We start from the raw sequence: 23,199 nt of genomic DNA on the forward strand, positions 1-23,199 counted from the left end.
CCACGCCTACCCCAGTGTACCTGACCTAAGCCTAATACGTGGGCGGGAGTAGATAAGTAGCAGTTTAAGTTAAGTTTGTTTTGCCAAGGGACTGACTCAAGAATTCTCTGCAAGGGGTTGTTCAGTTCTGTACCTGAGGTCTAGAATGATTGAGGGCTGGTATCTCTCGTCTCTGGTCTTGATATTCCAGCTGCCTGCGAGGGCTGCTTGGAAGCGCCGGAGCTGGATTTCTCGGCAGGAGAAAAGCAGCGTCTTGTTCTCAGCGCGTCAGGAAGGCGGGGCAGCGCGTGTGGGCTTCGCTCTCTGCTGGGCTCCTCAGCACGTCTCGCTGCTCCGATCTCGTCACCACCGCGTGTGTTTGCTTAAGGCAATGTCGGTAATATTTATACCTGTAAGGTGCCGAGATTGACGTAAGGATGGACATGGATACGTCAATAAGGATGTCATACGAACGGGCTTGTTCGCACATTCTTTTGCTGAAGTTCTCGGTTAAATCAAAACAATGGCCGCAGGGATTTTCCCAGGTTGTCATAGGTTTGATTTGTTTTGAGAACTCCGTATGCCTTATCAGGGGCTGGAGGAATAGTGCTTGCCTAATTAGATGGCAAGCGTTATGACCTAATCAGATAACGCGTTCCTGTGCCGTGGTGTGGCTTAATCAGATAACGTTTTTTTGCACCGTGGGATGGCTGCTAGTTAATTATTAACCAGAACAGGGCAGGAATAGGGGGATCGATACAGAACCTATAGGAATACGTCACAATTGTTAACCCCATTGGTCTCTTAAGTTCATAGTACTTCCAACAGCCTTTTCTTCAATTAAAAGTATGATCAATAAAATCCTAGTTTTAACATTAATTTAACATGTGAAAACCACACCTGATCCTAAAAAGTGACCCACGTTTCAAGACTTTTATAGCAGCCTTAGACAGTGCAAAATGACTATCAGTCACCTCTAATGGTTATTATCCTTAAAGCAGATCTTAAAAAGTTAGAAACAGAAAAAAGTGTAAAAACATTGGGTGAAAGTTGTAAAAACAGTAAGGCAACACATGCCTGCCTAAATCTAAGCTTTTATAAAAGCCCCTTAAGGAACACTTGTCTAGGATGTGAGTAATATGGACAAAGGAGGACAAAATGTAAGGTATCCTGTGGAGACCTGTTGTCGCAGCAGCAGGGTCCTCTATGTTCTGCGTGCACCATGAAGCCGGGCGGTAAAGCCAGTAAGTGATGAAATAAGTTCAATCTAAAACGTATAATTAAAAATCTATCATGAGCACTTGTTATAAGGGATAAATAGGGTTCTATGCCCTGCACTGACTTTGCTAAAATGTGCTCTCTGACCATGGGTTTCCTGATCTCCCTATCCTCACGTGTGCAGTGACATGTTTAAGAAACAAATCTTTGATAATCGCTTTTTCCTGAGATCCCACCTTGTCTAATTAGTAAACAGATCTTCATGTCCTAGTGCGGTGAGAGTGTCCTTTACATATTTTAACCACTGTTTTTTTTTTTTACATATAATTGAAGGAGAGGCAGTCTTGGATTACTAGCCTGTTAAAGCCTGCCTCCTCATTGGACCAGAACTTCATCCAACACAGAAGGGGTTTAACAGCCACCATATCAGAGATATACTTAGACCCCAATTCCTCATGTACAGAGCACACAAGGGTACTATGAGGAACTTTCAGCATCCGCCTAAAATATTTATTTTCTTCAGTTTTTAAATTATTAACCACCTTATATTCCCATACCTCACTACCATATAAACCTTTAGAAGTCCAGAAGGAGGTGCATAACTTTAAAATTGTCCCAGGTGGCCAGTTGCCTAATCTATGATCATAGTTTACAATTGCTCCTGTAGACCTTGTCATTCCTAGACACTTTCTCCTCTAATAAGTGTTTAAAACTAAATTTCTCATCAAATAAAATACCTAGATACAAGAAGGCCGGTACTTTCCCTAGACTATATGTGCCTATTCTGTATGTATTGGGATTCCTGCTCTGCTTTCCAATTTCCACTATGTAGGATTTAGTTAGGCTAGGTGACAAATCAATTGTATCCATAAAAGTCACATACCCATCCAATGAAAGCTGCAAGCCCTTTGGGATATGTGCAAGGAGTACCACGCCATCCGCATATAACAAAACAGAGACTGGTCTTGTGCCTATCCTCAGGGTGTCAGCCTGTAAGGCCGTCAGGGCAGAGTCCAGACCATTAATGTATAGTGTGAACAAAAACAGCGCTAATATACAACTCTGTCTGACCCCACTAGAGCAGTTACAATGATCCAAGGTTTTCCCCTCCTTTGTGTATCTGACCACTGCTATAGTGTTAAAATGTAGGGCCAATAGGGTATTAGTTATTGCCGGATCCACCCCAAGCTCTCCAAGGAGTTTCCAGAGTGTACAAAAGTACACCCGATCAAATGCCTCAGTGAGGTTCATAAAAGATAGATACAACGCCCCCCATTTAGCTATTGTGTATTTTGAAATTATAAGGTAAAGGTTGAGGCATTGATCTGTAGTGGATTTACCGGCTCAGAACCCATATTGTACATCCGATATTATTTGGTTGACCTGTGCCCATTCAGACAACCAATTCAGTAGCACCCGACCCAGAACCTACACTGTCACATCAATAAGAGATATGGGACGATAAGAATGTGGGCTGTCCCTATCTTCCTTCTTAAAAATCAATACAATGGTGGCAGTAGACCATGATGCTGGCATTGCTGATGCTACTGTCACATTTAAAACCCTCACTAGGAGAGGGGCCCATATTTCTGTATAGCATTGGAAAAGGTCAGGTGGGATCCCATCTGGCCCCAGCGCCTTATTGCGCGAAAGTCCCTCAATTTCCTAATCTCACCTCATCCAAAGTAAAGGTAATGGGATCTCTGATCAGGGCTTAGTTGCTGTAATTGCTCCTCTCTGTGGGAATGATTATACACTCCCTCAAAGTGAGCCTGCCATTGCTTTGGTAAAATATTATGGCTTAGCCCAGGTTTGTTCAAATCTTTAAAACATGGTTTGTTAATGACCCTCCAGAAACGGGTAGAGTCCTTTAGTTCAGATGCCCCTTTAGGTCCTCCCAGGCTTTCTTTTGCGGTTGGCACTTCCGCCCCTTGACGGCTTGCTTGTATATTTTAAGGCAAGCCTCCACTCGACCCCTCTCTCAGTGTCTGTTTAAGGGCCATCTTAAGATCTGTAAGGGCCCGAGAGCACTGCCCGTCAAACATTCTTGGGACAGCCATGCTAGGGTAGTTTGCCAACACTGTTAATAAATCGCCCATAGATTGTGTAAAAGCAATAAATGCATGAACTATTTCTTCCCCTTGCACTTGTGGGTCTAAACATTTCAAAATCTCCTGTTTGCCTACACTAAAAAGTGAATTATTAAAAGCAACACTATCGGCCTGTACCCAATGTAACAGCCTACCTTGGTCAGTTGCCGAGATCGTTCCCCCAGTTATCCTATGGGGTACAGGCTGATTCCCAAGGGTAACAAGTGACATGGTTACAGGATTATGGTTACTAAATATACTATGGTTAATATTAAAAAAGGATATAAACCTCCTCCATATAAGAGACACAAATATGAAATCAATAAACGATGAGCAGCCTCTGCATTTATAAACTGGGGCACAGCTGAATCAGGGTGGGTAGCGATCAAGTCCAGAGTATGAGTTAGGCCATAAGTGTTTAGGAGGACATTCAAATCTTGCCCTTCCAGAGTATGTTCCATATGTGGTCCCTCACTTGATGTGCAGGTCAACCAGACTCAATGAGTCATCATTAGGTTGGGACACAGATGGCAATTGAAGTCTCCCACTAAGATTAATTGAGACTGCGACAGGCCGTCCCCTGGATTTGCGCCAGCCGTCTACTTAATTCGTCAAGGCTAGCCGATCCCTGTGAGTGTGATCTTACATTATAGAAATTAATTCGAACCAATCGATATGAGCTACTCGATAATGTGAGTGTTTGACCGGCATCAGAGTCCCACAAAAGGGTATTCCACCTACAGTGAATCCTGAGGTCTATAAACATAATTCCCCCCCCCCCCCTTGCTCTCCCTGCACTCGACCTTATTGCTGGGCAGAAAAAAGTTTTATAACCCTCAATAAAAAGTTATTAACTGGCTCCCATGTTTCCTGAATAAACATTAAATGAAAATCTCTGATGTATTGGAGCCACTGCTCATCCAAAAACTTACTGGCTAAACCTGCCACGTTCCACAAGGAAGGAGGCTGCAGTGGTAGCCAGCATCTGACTTTGGTCCCTGAACTCAGGAGAGATTCATGTTATTTCCCCGAAATTGGCCTCTTCCGTCAAACATGGTTTACCAGCGGGTTCGACCCAAATGTCAGTAACTCTGCCCATATCCTCCTCCACTTGTAGTCAGTCTATATAATTTAGATCCCTCAAGGGGGCGAATGCATTGTGTAATGTCGAGAGTCCCCGCCCAGGGTAGAACCCTCTTCATGCACAACAATGCGTTGGGGTGGTATAAAACTAAAAGGTGTCCTATAAAAAAAACCCAAAGGTAATGGTTTAATCCCCGATTCTACTGAAAATGATTGCAGGGAGTGAGACAGGATCTTGTGGGCCAGTTCTGGGTGCCTAAGTGTGACACCGTTAGAGGTTGCAGAGCACTCCAGTTATCTCTTGTGTAAACCAAGTTTTTCCAAATTATAGGCTGTACGAATGCTGTATGCGGGCTACCTGGGTTACGTGAACTGCCCTCTGTCACGTCGGTAATTAAACATTTATGGAAAGAGCGGTGCTACACTCCGATCCAGGTGCACAGCTATTAGAGTAGTCTCAAATCCTTTTCAAAGACTCTTACACTTTCGTCACAATAACTCCATGTAATCCAAATTTTTGACTTCAAACCGTTTTATTTTTCTAGATCTTTTAACACATGATATGCTTCTGTTTTACAGCTTCTCGTGCATCGGATATGCCCATCCAGACCTTTTTCCGTGCACGTTTTTTAACAAAACATCCTTGGTTGCAAATGATTAAATGACCCAATGCATTTCGGACTTCATTTAGTCCTTCGTCAGGGGTTCTCTGCAAAATTAAAAAATGTGGGTATTAAAATCTAGCCTCAAATCTATTAACGATTTATATGAATGTTCAAACAGCTTATGTACTGTGTTAAGATTTCTAGCGCGTTCCCTCTAAATCCAGAGACAACAGCCTCCGTAGTAAAACTTAAAGAATGCTCAAGCACACCACCAAACCGTATGTCTTTAACCTCCCCTTGCCTCAGATAACATCACAGTGCTTACCCTCCAATTCGCTTCGCCCTCCCCTTTCATGTGTTCAGCTTAACTTTCCCCCAAAGTGATATAATACACCTCATACCTTCACAACAAAACATAATATTCTTCCTCACTCCGGCATGTTACTCTCTCGATCGGCGGTTGACAGCACGCCGAATTTTAAACCCTTATATCACCTGGTCAGACTACTCTAATAGCTGTGCACCTGGATCGGAGTGCAGCACCGCTCCTTCCATAAATGTTTAATTACCGACGTGACAGAGGGCAGTTCACGTAACCCAGGTGGCACGCATACAGCATTCATACAGCCTATAATTTGGAAAAACTTGGTTTACACAAGAGATAACTGGAGTGCTCTGCAACCTCTAACAGTGTTCTTCAATTTTCTGCCCTACCTGCAGAAGCACCCACAGATAAAAATAAAGTAGAATGGATTTAAAATGGACATATTCAACACGTGATTTGCACGTCCGAGGAATTCAAGATTCGTGTGTGTGAACTTTGGGTTTCAACGAGTTGACGGACATAATATGGGTGTTTGAAACATCCTTGTGGGAACATTTTGTACTCAGTATGCACTAAGTGTTACCTTAATCGTAATATCATGTACAGTTTGTTCATCATTGGATTTATGGCGCAATAGTAAACATCAGAAGGGAGGGCGGGGTTAAGTATCATTTTAATTAAGGAATGTAGAAATTAGTAAGGCGTTACAAGCAAGAGTTCTGATCCACTTGAGGATCGTCAGGCTGAATTCGAGGTGCACCATGGGGAATGTAGTTAGGAACGTTAACCACAGTGTTAATTGAATGGTTAAAATAGGTTCTGCTCCCAGAGGCGGGGTAACTGACCAGGTGATATAAGAGTTTAAAATTCGGCGTGCAGTCAACCGCCAATCGAGAGAGTAACATGCTGGAGTGAGGAAGAATATTATGTTTTGTTTTGAAGGTATGAGGTGTATTATATCACTTTGGGGGAAAGTTAAGCTGAACACATGAAAGGGGAGGGCGAAGCGAATTGGAGGGTAAGCACTGTGATGTTATCTGAGGCAAGTGGAGGTTAAAGACATACGTTCTGGTGGTGTGCTTGAGCATTCTTTAAGTTTTACTACGGAGGCTGTTGTCTCTGAATTTAGGGGGAACACGCTAGAAATCGTAACACAGTACATAAGCTGTTTGAACATTCATGTAAATCGTTAATGGATTTGAGGCTAGATTTTAATACCCACGTTTTTTAATTTTGCAGAGAACCCCTGACGAAGGACTCAATGAAGTCCGAAATGCATTGGGTGATTTAATCACTTGCAACCAAGGATGTTTTGTTAAAAAACGTGCACGGAAAAAGGTCTGGATGGGCATATCCGATGCATGAGAAGCTGTAAAACAGAAGCATATCACGTGTTAAAATATCTAGAAAAATAAAATGGTTTGAAGTCAAACATTTTGGATTACATGGAGTTATTGTGATGAAAGTGTAAGAGTCTTTGAAAAGGATTTGAGACTACTCTAATAGCTGTGCACCTGGATCGGAGTGCAGCACCGCTCCTTCCATAAATGCCTAAGTGTGACAATCACGCTATCTCCTGTAAATGTTTACTTGGTCCTGCCAATCCAAGCTACCCTCCTGGCCATCAGAATGGGCCTGTGCTCAGCCATATTAAACCTAGCATATTTGCATAACCAGTGTGTTACTTTATTAAGCAACTGGTTGGTGGACTCGTCCTTTGCGCAATTTAGTCCTGATACCCCTGCCAGGACCACGGTTTAAGAGTAGCGCTGGTGGGAGATCTATGACTGGTAGGTCGGGGGTATTAGGGGCAAATACACTATCCCTACTGGTTGGCCATTGTTGTGGCTTGTGACCCCTTTGATTCAGCCCACTATTATAGGTACTACTGGTCCGGGTAGACTTATCCCCAAATTCAAATGACTGTGTCATATACCTGTTACTCCAGGTATTACTTGAGGGATCTGCGTTTCAGTGTGTGCCACTACTTGAGGAGTTACTGGTTGAGTATCCTTGTGATGGGAAACTGTGCTCTGCGTGACCTGGATAAGGGGAGACAATGCTTTATCAATTTTACCAAGTGTGACTCTGGTGTCATTCAAAACTTTAGCGATTTAATTTATAAAGTTATTCAATAGACCAGTCAATGTTTCCACAATGTTTTGTTCCAAGGGCACCTTAAGTCTTCAAAGACCTGGGCGTCCTTAATGTCCAAGCCTGCAGTGCCTTCCACTTTCTTTACCGGAATTATTATTTTATTTACTTTCCATTGTTTCTTAGGAGCGGGGGCCACTTAAATCCGCACCATGGGTAGGGGCCGTCATGGCCCTATCCCGTGTGTTCTGACCAGCAGCAGTGTTAATTAGGATTGTGCCAGGGCTAGGAACCCCCGGATCCTCCTCTTCCTGACCTTGTCCCAGGGCTTCCTCTAAAGACTTTTCAGCCGCACGGCCGAGAACTTCCCCAGGAGTAATGATGCTGCCCCTGCTTTTTCCAGAGAGAGGCACCTCTCTGTCTTGTCTATTTCTTTAGTAATTGCCCCCATCGCTTTTACCAAGAATGAGTCAATGGTTCTCTTATTTGAGTCCTATGGGGAGCACGGGGTGTGCCTTTCTTCTTCCCCATGGAGCTCTTAACTTATGAACCCACCTCCCGTACCCGGGCTAAATGATTACAACAATCCAGAGGGGTTGGAAAAAGTACTCACATGAGCTGGCTCTACAATCGATGTCCTGCGGTCAGTAGTCAGCCACAAGCCACGTCCTTGTCCTCCTAGCTCCTTCCCAATGTTAAACAAAGCGAAGACGCTACGGCAGTTGCTGCCAGCTGCTGTCCCAATGTCGTCCCGCTAGCATGGACCACTAGCATGGAACCAAGAGGGTAAGCCCAGCCCGGCCATGGATGGGCTAAGACGGGCACGCTCTTGGCGCTGCCCGGTCACGCCCACACATGTCCAAGGCACACCCGCACACATACCGCACTGCGGGAGGACCTGGCCCCTAATAAGCACCTTCAGGCGTGAACGATGTGTCACGTTGGTGGCACTCGGGCCGCAAGGAATGCTGGGGTCTGAAGTCACCTCTGGATTGAAACGGTATGCTTTAGACTTACAATCAAACATTGAAAAAAGTTTTAAAGAGGAAATGTGGGTACATTTACGTGAGGCCTGCCGCAATATTGACAATACGGCCTTTTAGCATGTTGTCAACTCCCACTTTTTAGGAGATGATGTTAGGCCCCATATTGAAATTGCAATTACAGAGGAAGATTGGTTTGCTCATTAGTCTAAAGTACATTCTAATGTAACGGAAGGCATTACCTCTGTTTCCTTGGCTGATAACCGCTTCTTATCATACTTCGATTCATCTCAATTTTACTCTTGAAGAAGTCATAGCTGCTTTGAAGACGAGTAAGGGGGTTTAAGCTCTGGGACCAGATGGTTTCCCGATTGATCTCTTTAGAGCAAACTTCGATTTTTGGGGCCCTCTTTTAAACCTTGTTTTTAGATCCTGTTAGAGTCCAGTTTTTTTAGATTCCTGGTCTGAGCCACATATTGTGCCCATCTTCAAGAAAGGCGATTGCAACTGTCATGCTCATTATAGTCCTATTTCTTTACATGACTCTTTAGTTAAAGCGGTTGGTCGCATACTTTTGTGAAGACTACAGGATTCTGCTTATTCTAATAATATTATTTCAGACTTACAAAATGGTTTTCAACTAGGAATTGGGACAAAGGAATAAGCTTTTAATTTGAAATTACTGATAGGAAAATAATACATATCAAACGTGGTAATTTGTTTATGCTATTTGCTGATTTGTTCTCTGCTTTTGATTGTGTTATACACACAAAACTTTGGACTATGATGCTTACTATGGGGTAGATACCACCATAGTTAACTTACTCAGGTACCTATATTCGACAAGTACAGGAAGGGTACGATATGGTCTTAAAGGTGACTGTACACAGCCACTTAGCATGAAGAGATGAGATGAGTCCGCCAAGGGTGTGTACTTGCCTCCTTTTTATTTAGTTTGTATATCAACAGCTTGGGTTGCACCTTAGTGATTAAATGTCAAGACCTTTCCCAAGTTGGGCATCGACCCGTCCTGACCTTCCTCTATGCAGATGATGCGGTGCTTATGGTCTGTACTCCGTTGGCACTACAGTGCCTACTGACTGAATGTGTCCACTATATGCAGAATCTGGGGCTGCAAACCAAGTTAAGTAAAACCTTTGTCATGAAAGTGGGTAAAAGAGCTGCAAAATGTTGTACCATTCAAATCAATACCATCACTATAAATCATACATCAACTTTCTCTTACTTAGGGATTTTATTTGATCGGGAGGGGAGCTGGAAAGACGCAGTGAACTCTAGGTGACTTCAATTAATTGAAACTATCATGGCCGTACTCAATTCTCAGAAATCAAGCATTAAACATCCAAAAGAGATCATGATTATGTGTAATTCTGAATGTCGATATATTTCAATGCACGGTTCCGAGCTTTGGGGATATGTAAACATTGATTCCTTGCAACTGATAGAAAATGCCTATTTGCGAAGTCTCTTCGCTCTTCTTAAACGTTTCTCTACCTTCGTCTGCCACTAAAAACTGGGAGCTCCATTTTTGGTAGATCGGATAAAAGTTGAGCCAATCTTGCTCTGGCAAAAAATCTGGATATCGGCCCATAAGTAGCTCAATCAAGCCTTCCTGAAGGATTGCCTTAGATTAAATTGTGTTTCCAAAGTTCCTTGGCTGAAGTATGTCAACCAATTTCTGTCTGACATTGGTCATTCTGAATATTTCGATCAACCAGAAATGCCGAGCAGTAACTTAGAAAAGCGCTCACACTGGAGTGCCTAGCGTTGCTTGAAGAAACAAGGTTGTCCAATGAAATTATCAAACCATCCTTACTTAAAAATCCGATGACTTTAACCACCTTTGATTGACAACCCTATTTAGCAAGTGTACATAATGCTCAACATAGATTAGTTTTGGCACAATTCAACCTGGACAGTTTTCATCCTTTAACCAGCTTTCCTAACATTAACAATTGGTCACGTGAACTAGTGCATTGCCCTTGTGACAGTTTATCTAAACAGACTACCATGCACATATTGTTCTTTTGTAAATTGTATTCAGATTTGAGGCACTTATTAATTAAACCACTGGTAAAACCCTTAAATTGTATGCAGTGTCGTCCAGCTTTTTTCTATTTACAATTACTTCTAAATTTGTATATAGGTGCTGTTCTATCAAAATCTTTATGGGACAGAGTACTGTTATTCCTCTTTAAGCTTTATCTGCATCTCTATCTTATCTGTTTTTTAAACAGCATATTGTATTTTATCTTGCACACCGTATATTGGTTTTATTATGTATGCTTTTATGATTCACACTGTGATATTGATTAAAGCTTATTTTGATTTTGAAGTTCAATCCCTGGTAGCTATGGCACAGAGCAGACAGGCCTAACTTAAGAAAATGTGCAAAGCATTTAGAAGTACCAAAACACTTAAAAAGTTGAAAACATAACACAATAGAATCCCACTCCAATGCGTGAAAACAGAGAGGTGAACTGGAGATATTAATTTCTTAAAGTGTTAAATGAAAATAGCATCAAAAATCATTAGGCGCCAACTTCAGTAATCTGGTTGTGCTTGACTGGGACCTAGACGCAATTTAAGACCGGAAACAATGTTCGTCCCGGTCAGAAGTTTTACCTTCCTACTTAGCCTCTGAAATAGAAGTAAAATGTCCTCAGCGGGGCAAGGCAGCAGGCTATGGCCGAGATGGGCTCCGAAAGGCTGGATAACCATCAGAAAAGGTCCCAGTGTAGCCATTGACTGTTGTTAAGAAAGCTCAGCATGTGCACCCAAGACAGGTTCCTCGCCTGCCGTGTACTTTGGGCCCCTTTGCTGAGTGAAGAAGATTTCTTCCTTTGGACTTAGTCACTTTTTGAAGCTGAGATTCTTCTAGTGGGGAAAGGCTGCAAGCTGTAGACGCACAGGGATTCACAAGGCTGGATTCCTTCTCCATGATATCCTGCTGAAACGGATTTGCTGAATGCTAAAAAAGTCTGAGTGGGAGCAACCAGAATCTTTGGCCCAGCTGCAAAGCCACTTTGTCAAATTGATTTGGAAGTTTTTTTCTCTCTCCATGGAGCTCCTTGGAGCCCAAAGGTTTCTAAGTCACAGGTATTTCAGGATATTAGGAGGAGTGTACTTTGACACAGATTGCGGTCCCGAGAGCTCAGGAACAACACTTGGGAAGTCTAGAGTTACTCTAGCAGAAAGTACCAGAAGCGTCCAACGCAGGTCCAGTTGGAACTGGTTTGCTGGGATATTCAAGAAAAAGGCTTCTAAAAGCTTTTTGTTTTCCTGTAGCTTAAAGGGAGGTCAGCCAATTGACTCACGGAGTCCACTTCCTTGTTCTGGGTACAAGTGACAGCCGGTTCAGCCTTTCAGGTTCCCTTCACCGGTCTCAACAGCAGGTACAGTCCATCCTTTGCCTTCCACAGGCCCAGTAGTGTTCTGAAGAGCGTACCTAAATGTGATATATTTATGTCTGGCACTAGCTTGTGGGTAGGCATGACTCCTATATGGAAAACATTCCCAGGGGTAACGCTTTCCACTTAACTAGCAGTTTCTGTGTGGTGCACTGCAAACAATTCCATAGGGCACCTCTATATCTAAATCAAATATGGTGGAACCTCTATTCTCCTGTGCAGAGCACCTATGCCCCACCTAAATGTGTGGCCAGGGAAATTAGCAAACCCTCATCTGTGGTCACTCAAAACCAGTTCTGGTTGCAGGTTCTACCTCACTGGGATTGGTTCCTGGCTGCTTAAAGGGTCAGGGGAGGAGACAGAACACATTTTCACATCCAAGACCTTTATCTCAGCTCTGGGAGCAAGTTCACCTTAAAAATATTTATTGCAAATTGTGAAGTGGGCTACTAATAAATATTTTTAAAAGTCCAAGAATGAACTTAGTAGCTGCCTCCAAGGCAGGGATATCATTATTACATTTAATATTGTATCCCAATGCTTTCCTATGGAACAGCTAACCCTGCTACATTGAAAATAACTTTTGGGGTATTGTCACTGTAAACACACGTATAACATAAAACTTCTGATGGAGACTTTTAACCACAGATTCCTTACCTTAGAATTATTACCATGCGTCAGATTGGATTTGGATACCGGAAGCATCAGTCCAAAAAATGGAGAGAATCATACGAAAAGAGGCATTTTCCTCAAAAGTGCATACATGGTGTTTAAATAAAAGACGCATTAAATCTGAACAATTCAGTGGCTTTGTACTCCGATGCCGTAATTTCAGTAAAAACAGCCCAAAAGCTCACTAATTAGACATCAATTAGGGTACTACCCATATCAAAACACATAGCTTACAAGTAGGAAGGTCATCAATTCCACAAGGTCTTGTTGTCCAGTTAAAGGGGGTCTGTAGGTGATGGAGTCATCTGTATTCAACATGACACAGTTCCAAATGAAAGCAATGAGACTTGTTTTAGAGTCTCTCAAGGGTTTTAATTGGGGATAAAAAGTTGGAGTGTTTCAAAACCTCCTTACAAAGCACTGCTTAAGTGAAGGTAACTCGAAATGGCCACTTGCAGTCAGGATTTTCCAATCTGTCATGGCACCTAAGGGCCTGGCCACCCACTTGGTCCAAAGGCTTAACCATTACTAAATGGGAACTAATAATTAAGGTTAGGGTTCAACTACAAATTCTGTGAAAATTGACTGTGTCCCAATTGAGGGTAGGTATTAATATGTTAAAGTATGTGATTTCAGGCATTGGGGCAGGCTCACTTAGATGCCTACTTAGAAAATGTATCTGCAGGTCCTCCTTCTCAGTTGCCATTTTGCCTTTAGTATTGGATTCTCTCCAGCTATTTTAAAGGCATTGTTCAACTCTTAGTGATCTAAGCTGTTGAGGTGATGTTCCATATGTCAACAGGGCTGTATACAGATCTTATCCGGTCCTTTGAGAAAGACTGCAACTAGCATGATCTTGCCTATGGCAAATTCATCCTTAGCACAGGAGTAAAGAATCCCCACAATATTTGGTGAAGCACAAATTACTGACTTGGGGTTTACCCTACACTATTGGTAAAAGTAGGGAGTTAGAGCCAACCAAATAGCAACCGTGAAATAAGATATAAATTCTGTCAGACCTGATGAAGGTCATTTGTGAATTAGCGGCACACTGGTCTTACCAAACAGCTCTGATTATAAGGTGATAGCCTTCATAATACAATAAATGGAGTACATTTCAGAGAGAACAGGAAACTATATAAGAAAAGGGTTGATGATTTGTCCTACCCATTCCATTGGAGAACTATACCGTAAGGCACTGGCCCTTGAACAAAGGCACAGTCAAAATGCCAAGCTCATCGTGCTACAGAAAAAGACAGCAAAGAATCCCTATCTTGTTTCATTTGCGCCTAGGTAGATACCGGTTCCAGGATATTCACACATGCATACCAGTCCTGGTTATTCACACATGCAACAAAACACAAAACACACTACATACATGATGAAAGTATGGTCATCAGTTATGGGTAACTGATAAGGTCTTTACAGAGAGGGTGGTAGGCAGCCACCCCAGTAGAGGATTCAGTTAAACAGCCTAAAACGCTGAACTATATTACGGTGCACCATCGCCACCCATTAACAATGAGGTAGTAGGTACCCACACTTTTATTTGAAGTACATTTTGAGAATACCTCCTTTCAGGGAACCATTGCATGAAAGGTGGAATGTCGCCAGTGGATTTGCTGACTGTTAAGTACTCTGAGAGAAAATATAAAGCCGGTCAGAAAAATTAAAAAAGGGCAGGCTTGTACAGCATTTTGAAGCTGCATGTGGAACCTCTTTCCCATCAGGTCAAGACAGATATGGTCAAATGTGCTCATACAAAGAAAACGTGGCAAGATAAGTGACCCAGAGGTAAAACATCAGTAGATCCCACTGTCATCAAAGTTGATGCTGCCGCATCCTACCTGTATACAAAATACAATGAAGATATATTGCCACCAAGCTAAATCAATTTTCTAGCATGACCTTACCGTAAAAAACATATTAATAAACTAGTCATTTTAAATATAAGAGTGGCTCTATCTTTCAACAGTGAAATGCTTTAATCAGGCAGGAAATAAATCCAGGTAGTGAACATGGATGTCATGGTAAGTGGGATAGATGTCCTCTGACATGGAGTGATAGGTACATTTCGCCCCCTCTCATGCTCCGTTATGCTTTGCCCTTTTCTAGGAGTGTAAAGAGGGACTAGGTTATTGAACCTAGATTACTTCTGACATGACTAACTCATACATGAGGTCTTCAAGAAAGGTAATCCATCAATTTCAAAATATTTCAGGTATGGTAACACACAAAATGTCCACAAATTGTCAACAATTGTTCAGTGTTATAATCCTACTTTGCAGATAAATGTTGGTGAAATTGAATGATTGGGGAAGAAAGAAACATATTATACAGTCTGAACAGAAAGCATGAAACACTCATTTTAGAACCCTGCACACAAATAAATTAAGTTAACAATTCAATTTTTTTATTTTCAGGGGTTTGTTTTGTTCATTGAACTTAACATACATCCAACAGTAGTAATCCCACGTGCAGATGACAATGTTATTGACATCACGGATGATGGAGACTTAACCAAAGAGGAGGAAGATCTTGAGGAGAGTGCCATGAAATGCTTCAGCTTCAACTGTGTTTCGAAGAGAATCCACAATTTCCTCAAACATCCACATGTGCGAAATAGAAACAACACTGTTGATAACAAGCAAGCAAGGAGGGACAGACGTTCACCACACAGTGGGAAGAACCGTGTGGTCCCCATGTAACAATTGTTCACTTACTTTACCTTCCTGCCACCATCCTTCTCAGACAAAATGACATCCTTGAATACGAAAATATTACATTTACATATATGTATGCCATGTGAAAAGATTAGTGTTAAACAGTTTTTTTAAACGCACAAAATATCTTCCCATGGCAAAGACTATGATAAAGCAGAAACAGCTAGATAGCTATAATAATCTCTCAAATGTGTGATCAGTGAGAAGAAGAGCACTAAACCATGCCCAACAGTTGCTGTTGCCCATGTGGAAATGTTTTCACTTGAACTGTCTAGGCCAATATATTCCTGCTTCATAACATCCACAATATTACCTCTCACTCTTAAATGAAAGGAAGGGATGGGAGAACGGTTAGAGGTAAGATGAGCACAATGGACACTTCTGATCAACTAAGGGAGTGAAATGAAGCCACTATGGAGAATTGTGGTAGCTCTAGCTTCACAGCATCTATCTGATGATTTTTTATGGCAGTTTAATATGAAAATGGATTATAAACAAAATCAAGATTATTTCCAGGTTAGAGCAGACTCCTAGACTGAACACATATTGGCCTAAAACAAACTTTATTTTGAAGCTATTTAGGATTATGTATAAAATGCCTAAATAATTTTAGGTGGCCTTTAGAATGTGATTTTATTATACTGAATTGTTTTACTCAAAATTGGAAATAACTATGTTAAGGAACACTAAAACGTCTACAAATTTAAAGAGGTACACAATGATTCTGTCTCTAATAAGTGACATCTCTTCTCCACTGGGAAACTGTATTGTATTTTGGATTTTTTTCACCCTCCTTTGTTGCACTCCAAAGCTTACAATAGATGACTTGAGTCAAATAAAAACAGTTTATGTCTGTACCAATGAACATTTCTTTCATTTTAAGTTAAAAGCTATTTGGTTGTAGGTGGGTTTGAGTGAATGTATTCTTATCTCTTTGCAAATATTTGTGATCCCCCTTGGTATCGCAAGATTTTTGAAAGCTTGAATGACCCTAAAAAATGCTAACTTGCTTCAGTGTGGAGTCCTATTTGTGTGTCCTCATTCTTCAGTGATGGATGAATGGCTCTTTTTATGTATTGGACATGAAGGCAGTCACCGACAGTGCCACCTACTGGTGTGTATCAATCTTGGATACTCTGAATATAGAGATAGCTACATGACTTGAAAATTGAAAGGAAAATATGCCCCACCTAGTCTCAAGAAATATCCTGAGCCAGTCCTGAGAGATTAGTGCATTATCAGCCAGTTACTTCTGTAGGAAAATATACAGTTTTGCAAAATCCCGGTTTTCTCACACACAAAATGTACAAGTTTATTTGGTTCTTGCAATTAGGCAAATCCTAAAAGCTCTCTGTGCCCTGGCCTGCGCTTTGTACATGGTCATTCAACATATCCGACCCTTAAGGAGGTAAAAGTTAGTATGGTGCAGAACATGCAGCAATGGCCTATGATCAGATGTCACAGTGTGGTATTAAACTACCCATATGAGTGCCTCATACAACAACATGCAATCAGGGCTGTTCTGATGGTTGTAAAGCAACATTTTATGATATGTGTCTATTTTGTGTGAAAGTTTGATATGCCAAATGTGGGACAGGACTGTCTCTGCAAAAGCGGCTTTTACATTTGTTCATGCATGTAAAAGACATATTTTCCATGTGGACTTAAGAAACAATTTGAAAAATCAGCATTTTTGTGGCTTTGTGATGTAGAAAAGATTTAGTAAATGGGCACCAACGATGACTTATCAAAGTTTTTTTTAAATGTCTTTATTATTGAAAGTTCATTACACAATTGTTCATATACAAAAATGAAGAACTTACAGTGTTCAGTTTTGGTTGACACAATTCATCCAAGCGTAATCAATCAGTAAAACATATCACTATAAAAATGCTAGTAAGAAATAGCATAAAAGCACATAGAAAACCCACATATTGCACAATTTACCTTTAGTGCTCCCACTTATCTAATTTGCTCGTTAACTTCCTATGGATTTCCAGCGTTTCTCAAATTTTATGTACGTGCCCGACCTTATGGCATAGCGTCTCTCCAGCTCTCTTACTCTATGCAGTTTTGCCTGCCAGGCATGGAAAGTGGGGATATTATCACTTCGCCAATTCTGGGGAAAAAGTGTTCTCGCCACAGAGGCCAACATATATAAACATTCCTCTTGTATTTTGTTCATCGTTATGTTTGGGGAACACCCTAGGGGAGCAATCAATCTTCATTCTACAGTATTTCTCCATTTCTTTCCAAAATTGCTTAATCTTTGAAACAAGATGAGTCCAGGTACCTCACCCTTCTGCAGAGCTGCAAAAACATCTATCCTCAATCTGGGGGTATATGTTGTGCAGAAAAGACAGAGGCCTGTATAGTAACCACTTTGTGTAGAATTGCATTCTCCTGAAATTGATGCCTCTTGTTAATGTAATATTAAAATTGTTAATTCTATTCCAGACCACCCTTGGGATCTGAAGGCCTCCTTTCTCTTGCCATTTATCTTGGGCTTTTTCGTACACATTATTGGTCCTATAAGTATTAAAAAGTTTTATCCAGCTACTTATTGACCTCTGTCTCGTTGTTTCTAGTAGAGCCTCACTGAGTTCTAGTCTTTCTCTTAGTTGAGATGGATCAATATTTTCTAAAAAATGTATTATTTGAATAAAAGACCATTTGAACATTTCTAAAGAGTGACATAGACCTGTCTCTATCTCTGTTCATCTTTTCCAAGTGTCTGAATTAAGAAAATCTCCCACCTGCCTATATCTGTTTTCTTTCCCATTGCTTTAATCCTTTGCTTGCGTCGGACGGCCCCTGGCCGTCCGATGTCACGGTGGGCGTGTGCAGAGGACGGCCGTGGGCCGCCCTGACCGCGCCCAGTAATAAAACACCCGCACCGCGGCAATATTCGCACCGCGGTCAACTGGTTAATATACCAGGTTGTATCAGCCTGTTTGTTTCAGAAACCACTGGAAAACCTTATAACGTACTTTCTTGGGATTTTTGGGATTCCTGACTATCCTCATAGGATCTATAATTTTATATTCATTCAGTATTCTTAACATAAAAAAAATGATCCATACCTAGGGAATTAAGATGGTTAGAAAATCTATGTGTGTAATGTGCAAAGTTTGCTCAGTAGTATTTCCTTGGATTTGGAAGATCAAGCCCCCCCCCTCCTCGTTTGGGTTATTTAAAGTGGCTAGTGCTAATCTCTGTACCTTGTTGGCCCATATGAAAGATGAGAATAGACCATATATTTCTTTAAAACAATACATTTATAGTGCACAGGGGATTGCAGCAAATAGAAAATTAAATAATGGTAAAATTGACTGTGTAGCAGTGCTACACTTCCTATTATTGAAATTGGGAGTTGATTCCATTTTGCGAATAAGCAAAAGACTTTTTGCATTATGGGGACCTAGTTTAATGCAAAGAGTTCATCCACATTTCCCGATACATATATCCCTAAATACCTCATGGGCTTCAAATTGTATAGTGGCTGAAAATATTTTAGTAGTTTCTGGCCTGAACAATTGCAAAGTACAATTTCTGTCTTAGCATTATTAATTTTAAACCCACTCAGCACTTGAAATTCTGCATAAATCGTTAAAATTTCCTTTTGAATGCTCAGGTTTAAGAAATAGAACAATATTGTCAGCGTAAAGTTTTATATATGGCATACCGTGTAGAGGTGCAGTTTGTAGTGCTTTTTGCCTAATGGCTATTGCCAGAGGTTCTATAAATATGGCAAAGAGGATTGGAGATAGGGGACACCCCTGCCGTGTACCCCTACTTATTCTAAAGCTACCCACATTTCTAGAATTGATTATTATATGTGCCATAGAGTCCTTATACAGATATTTCACTATGCAAATACATTTTTCTGGAAAACCAAATCTAGCGAGAATTAAAAAAAGACACTCCTGGGACACAAAATCAAAAGCTTTCTCATTGTCTAAAAACCACACTTGTGCCTCTATTTTGTTCTGAGTAAAATAGTCCAGAGCTTCCATCAGAAACTTTGTATTCGAGGAAATCTGTTTTGCCAGCTCTAACTGATACTCCTGAATTCACTCAAATAATGCAGAATCAATAGCCTAATTATTAGGACAGTCTGGAAGCTGCCAACGTCCCAGAAAACATTCAGATGATAAAAATGTTCCTTGTGGGATTTTTATGATTAATGGTAAACCTGTACTCTGCCTCCTAGAGACGAGCACCAGTGGATGTTTCTTAAAAGCTTCTAAATTCCCGTCATTACCCCCTCAGTCTAGGCTAGGCTATTAATGCAATTAGCATTTTCAGTACTAGGGTTCTCCACTGTATAACTGATGCTTCAATTAACCATAGCTGATCAACCTGGCTTTCAGGTAAGCCCTACTTTACATATGAAACTCCTGGGAAGAGACACTCAAACATTTAATTGTATTTTATACTGTATTCATGATGGTGTTTACTTAAATGTGCATAAGACTAGTGAAAATTCATTGTTTTATGTTTCTCAGAGAATTGGTATGAGAAATCTGATAATCGAATAACAGAATCTGCTAATGATATACTTACAAAAGTACCTTCTACTTTGTGGTCTACACATACAAATAATGGAGTGTGTGTACTACTGTCTACCTCAAAATGTATCCTATAAAGAAGCTGTCTCGCATCCTTCAGTGTCCTTCCCCCTGAAGCTAGAACTCAGCCTTTCAACATGGCATTGATAAAACAGGGAGTTGTGATGCCTACAGTGAATGTATGCAACACTTCCATGCTCACAATAGGACGGCAGTTAAGATTGTTTACCACTTTGTTCCAGATTTGTGAATGATAAATATTGATGTAATACCTAGTTTCCCTGTAGTGCCTAACCCTGCTACTATAATATCCTATAGCTCCTAAACTGCTACATGGTTTACTGTTGTTGGTCACTGTTCTGTGTTCTTTTCTATTGCTATATGGAGGAAAGTTAAATCCACTTCACATTTAAATTTTTTCTCAAGGATTTACAGAGTCACCCTAAATCTTTTCCTGGGCAATTAAAAAGGATCTTGACACCTTAGTTGTTTCAGAAGGTTGTACATGGTTCTGGTATGCATATGATGTTTTACTTGTTTCTGTCACTCTGAAGCAATGCAATGTTGATTCACTGAATTTGCTCACTGAGTGGGGCCCTTTTTTTAATTATGGCATTCAATTTTGGCCTCTGATAATTTGGTATGCTAAATGGGTTTACTTCATGTTTTTGAGCTTGTACAGCTCTTTTATCTTTAGTGTGTTTGAACACTCACCTAATTAGAGCTTTCTCGGGAGCAGTTGGTCGGGGACACCTTTGAGGGAAAAGTGTTTTTTCTTCTTAAACAGACAGATGCGGAGTACGCACCAGCCCTTTTGCTGCCATATCTCCAGTCACAATCGGAACAATCCTAGATGCCATTTTAGGTTGGAGATGGAGTTGTTCTGTTTGATTCGGAACGCCGATCTTTAATGGTTTATGGGGCATTCGACAACGCGAGTGTCGCCAATAATATAGCGGCAATACCTTAACTAAGAACGCCATAAGTAATCCTTCATTGGCTACAATTGCGCTGAGCCTTTCATTTGGACTATCTATTCATATATCCTTATCTGTTTTTATTTCAAGGGTCTTCACTCTACATATTAACTTTTTGTCCTGATGATGGCCTTCTAGATGCTACGCAAGATAAGACCGAAATATCAATATTTATACATTTTCATTTATATTGTTATACAGGAGTTATTCGTTGTATTTTAAATGATGATTTCAATTTGCAAAGTAGTGCAAGAAATGGGTTTTCATAAAAGTGATCATGAGACAAGATCATTCTAAAGACTATCAATCTCAGTCATTTTTGTGTGAACTGTGCTTGTACCCACTTTTCTACATTATTTATTCACATACATTTGCATAGAAAAAGTTTACACCCATCTGTTTGTTCTTTTTGATTTACTCCTATGTGATTTTTGGAATTGATTTCAATACATATATTTGAGGCCACTAATTTGGGCTCTCATAACTTGTATGTAAAAAACTCAAGCTGGATTGTGTTTAAAAGAAATCACTTGTAGGTACTGTTACCTGATACCTAGTTCCTATTACCCAAGTATCCATGTGTGTATTGGGTTGCTGAATTTCTTGAGTAGCATTATTTTAATTATGGCCTTCAATTTTGGCCTCCGATAATTTGTAATGCAATGTGTTTACTTCACGTTTTTGAGCTTGCATAGCTCTTATATCTATAGTTTGTATGAACACTCACCTAATTAGAGCTTTCTTGGGAGCAGCTGGTCAGGAGCACCTATGAGGGACAAGTGTTTTTTCTGCTTGAACAGACTGATGCGGAGTACGCACCAGCCTATTTGCCACCATCTTCTCCCCTCACAATCGAAACAATCATAGATGCCATTTTAGGTTGTTCCTGTCCCAGTCATGTGTAGACAGGTAAGGGTCTACATAAACAAGACAGCTGTGTGGCCGAACCAAACCAAGGCAGTCTGCGCCCGTCCGTGCTCATCACCAGCCATGCGGCCAGTTTCCCTGGACCACATAGCTCATATAGCCAAGGTGAATACTGATGGGAAGATTTACTCTAACTAGGCCTAACATGGCTGGGCCCTGATCAATTTGCTGCCTGTACCAAGCCTCTTTAAATTTTCAACACCTGTCCGAAGACCACAGGGAGATGGGTCTTGGCAGATGGTGGACAAGTGGGTTTGGTAACTTGTAGACATGAATTTTTGTTACCTCATTTAGGGGCATGAGTGGCTGAAGGGGGGAATAAGAGGAACTATGATCAAGCATGCCACCTGAATTTAGGTCAACAGACCTGTGTAAGAAGTCTGAAAATGTGTCCCTTCATTAAGGTTCGGTCTGCTGTAAAACATTAATGAAAATCTTTGAGCTACTTATTCAGGATGGGTTTGTAAATTTTGTTTCTGGTACTTCTTCCCCTGATATTGCAGCACTATGCCCTACAGCTTTTAATATTCTGCACCACCCTCGCCTTCTTAAACGGGGTGGGGTGTGATGTAGCAACTATAGCAAGACCTCATTATTCAATTAGAGAACCCCTTGTTATGGATGTACCCTCATGTGAGATATTAGGCTTTTCTATTGCCTCTCCAGTCTCTGTTCTGGTGAGTGGTGTTCTCTGCTACTGCCCTTCAGGGTCTATGAGGTAATTTTTAGAATAGTTGCTCCCTCTTCCCTCTTTTCTTCCCTTTGTCTCTATGGCACGCAAACTTTGTAGACATGGGGGATTTTATAATCTGGGCAGAACTGCCTCTTAGCCCTCAGAACTTGAAGGGTCTTGATTCAATTGCAACTTTAGAGTTACCCCATTGCCAAGAATTTCTACCACAGGTATAGTCTGATCACTCTCCTGGGTAATATTGCCAACACTTTTGTGAGAAATTGCATAAAAAGTGTAGTACAGTTCCTACTAATTAAGTAGGACTGTGCGTTTGGAAGGCATATGCGTGTTTAAATATGGGGACAGAGTCCACTCATATGATCAGAATGTTGCCCCAATTCCTGGCTTGCATACAGTGCGCCATCTGAACCCTAAACCTGGCAGGGTATTGGATAATGTCTGCAACCTCAAAACATGAGCACTCTAATTCCCCCAAGGAAATCATTGAAACAGATCTACCCTTTCGTTGTTACCTAAGGCATGCCCAAAGGGAGACACAAGTATTACAAAGTGTCATTTCAAACATTCATTGAAGCAATTGGATTCTTGTGTAAAATGCTTGAGCTGCAATTATCATTAAAAGGATTGTTATCAACATTAAAAGAATGGTGAAAAAGATGAATAATTCAACCCTTATAATTATTGCAGTGATTATATGAATATATATCATAATGACACTTCTATCTAACATTACCTGTAATATAGAGCGCATAGTGAGAATGCGTTCTGCCAGATCGCTTGGAATAACATAGCTCCCCATTATCTGTGCGTGATGTTTTAAGAAGCCA

The 23,199-nt window shown here is 40.9% G+C and overlaps 1 protein-coding gene across 5 annotated transcripts in view; it reads left to right on the top strand.

Annotated features, from left to right (window-relative positions):
• Positions 1–17,691, top strand: part of LOC144798733 (uncharacterized) — a 784,842-nt gene extending 767,151 nt beyond the window's left edge. For 4 of the 5 annotated variants that reach the window (XM_078669743.1, XM_078669744.1, XM_078669747.1 and 1 more), the window contains one exon: positions 14,904–17,691. In XM_078669743.1, the coding sequence (XP_078525869.1) occupies positions 14,904–15,188 (285 nt within the window). In that variant the 3' untranslated portion in view covers positions 15,189–17,691. Of the gene's footprint in view, positions 1–6,539; positions 6,722–14,903 lie in introns of those variants that run through there. The other variant, XM_078669748.1, reaches the window with a different exon arrangement.
• The last annotated feature ends 5,508 nt before the right edge of the window (positions 17,692–23,199 follow it).

Source organism: Lissotriton helveticus, chromosome 12 (genome assembly GCF_964261635.1).
Source record: "Lissotriton helveticus chromosome 12, aLisHel1.1, whole genome shotgun sequence".
Lineage (NCBI taxonomy): Eukaryota > Metazoa > Chordata > Amphibia > Caudata > Salamandridae > Lissotriton > Lissotriton helveticus.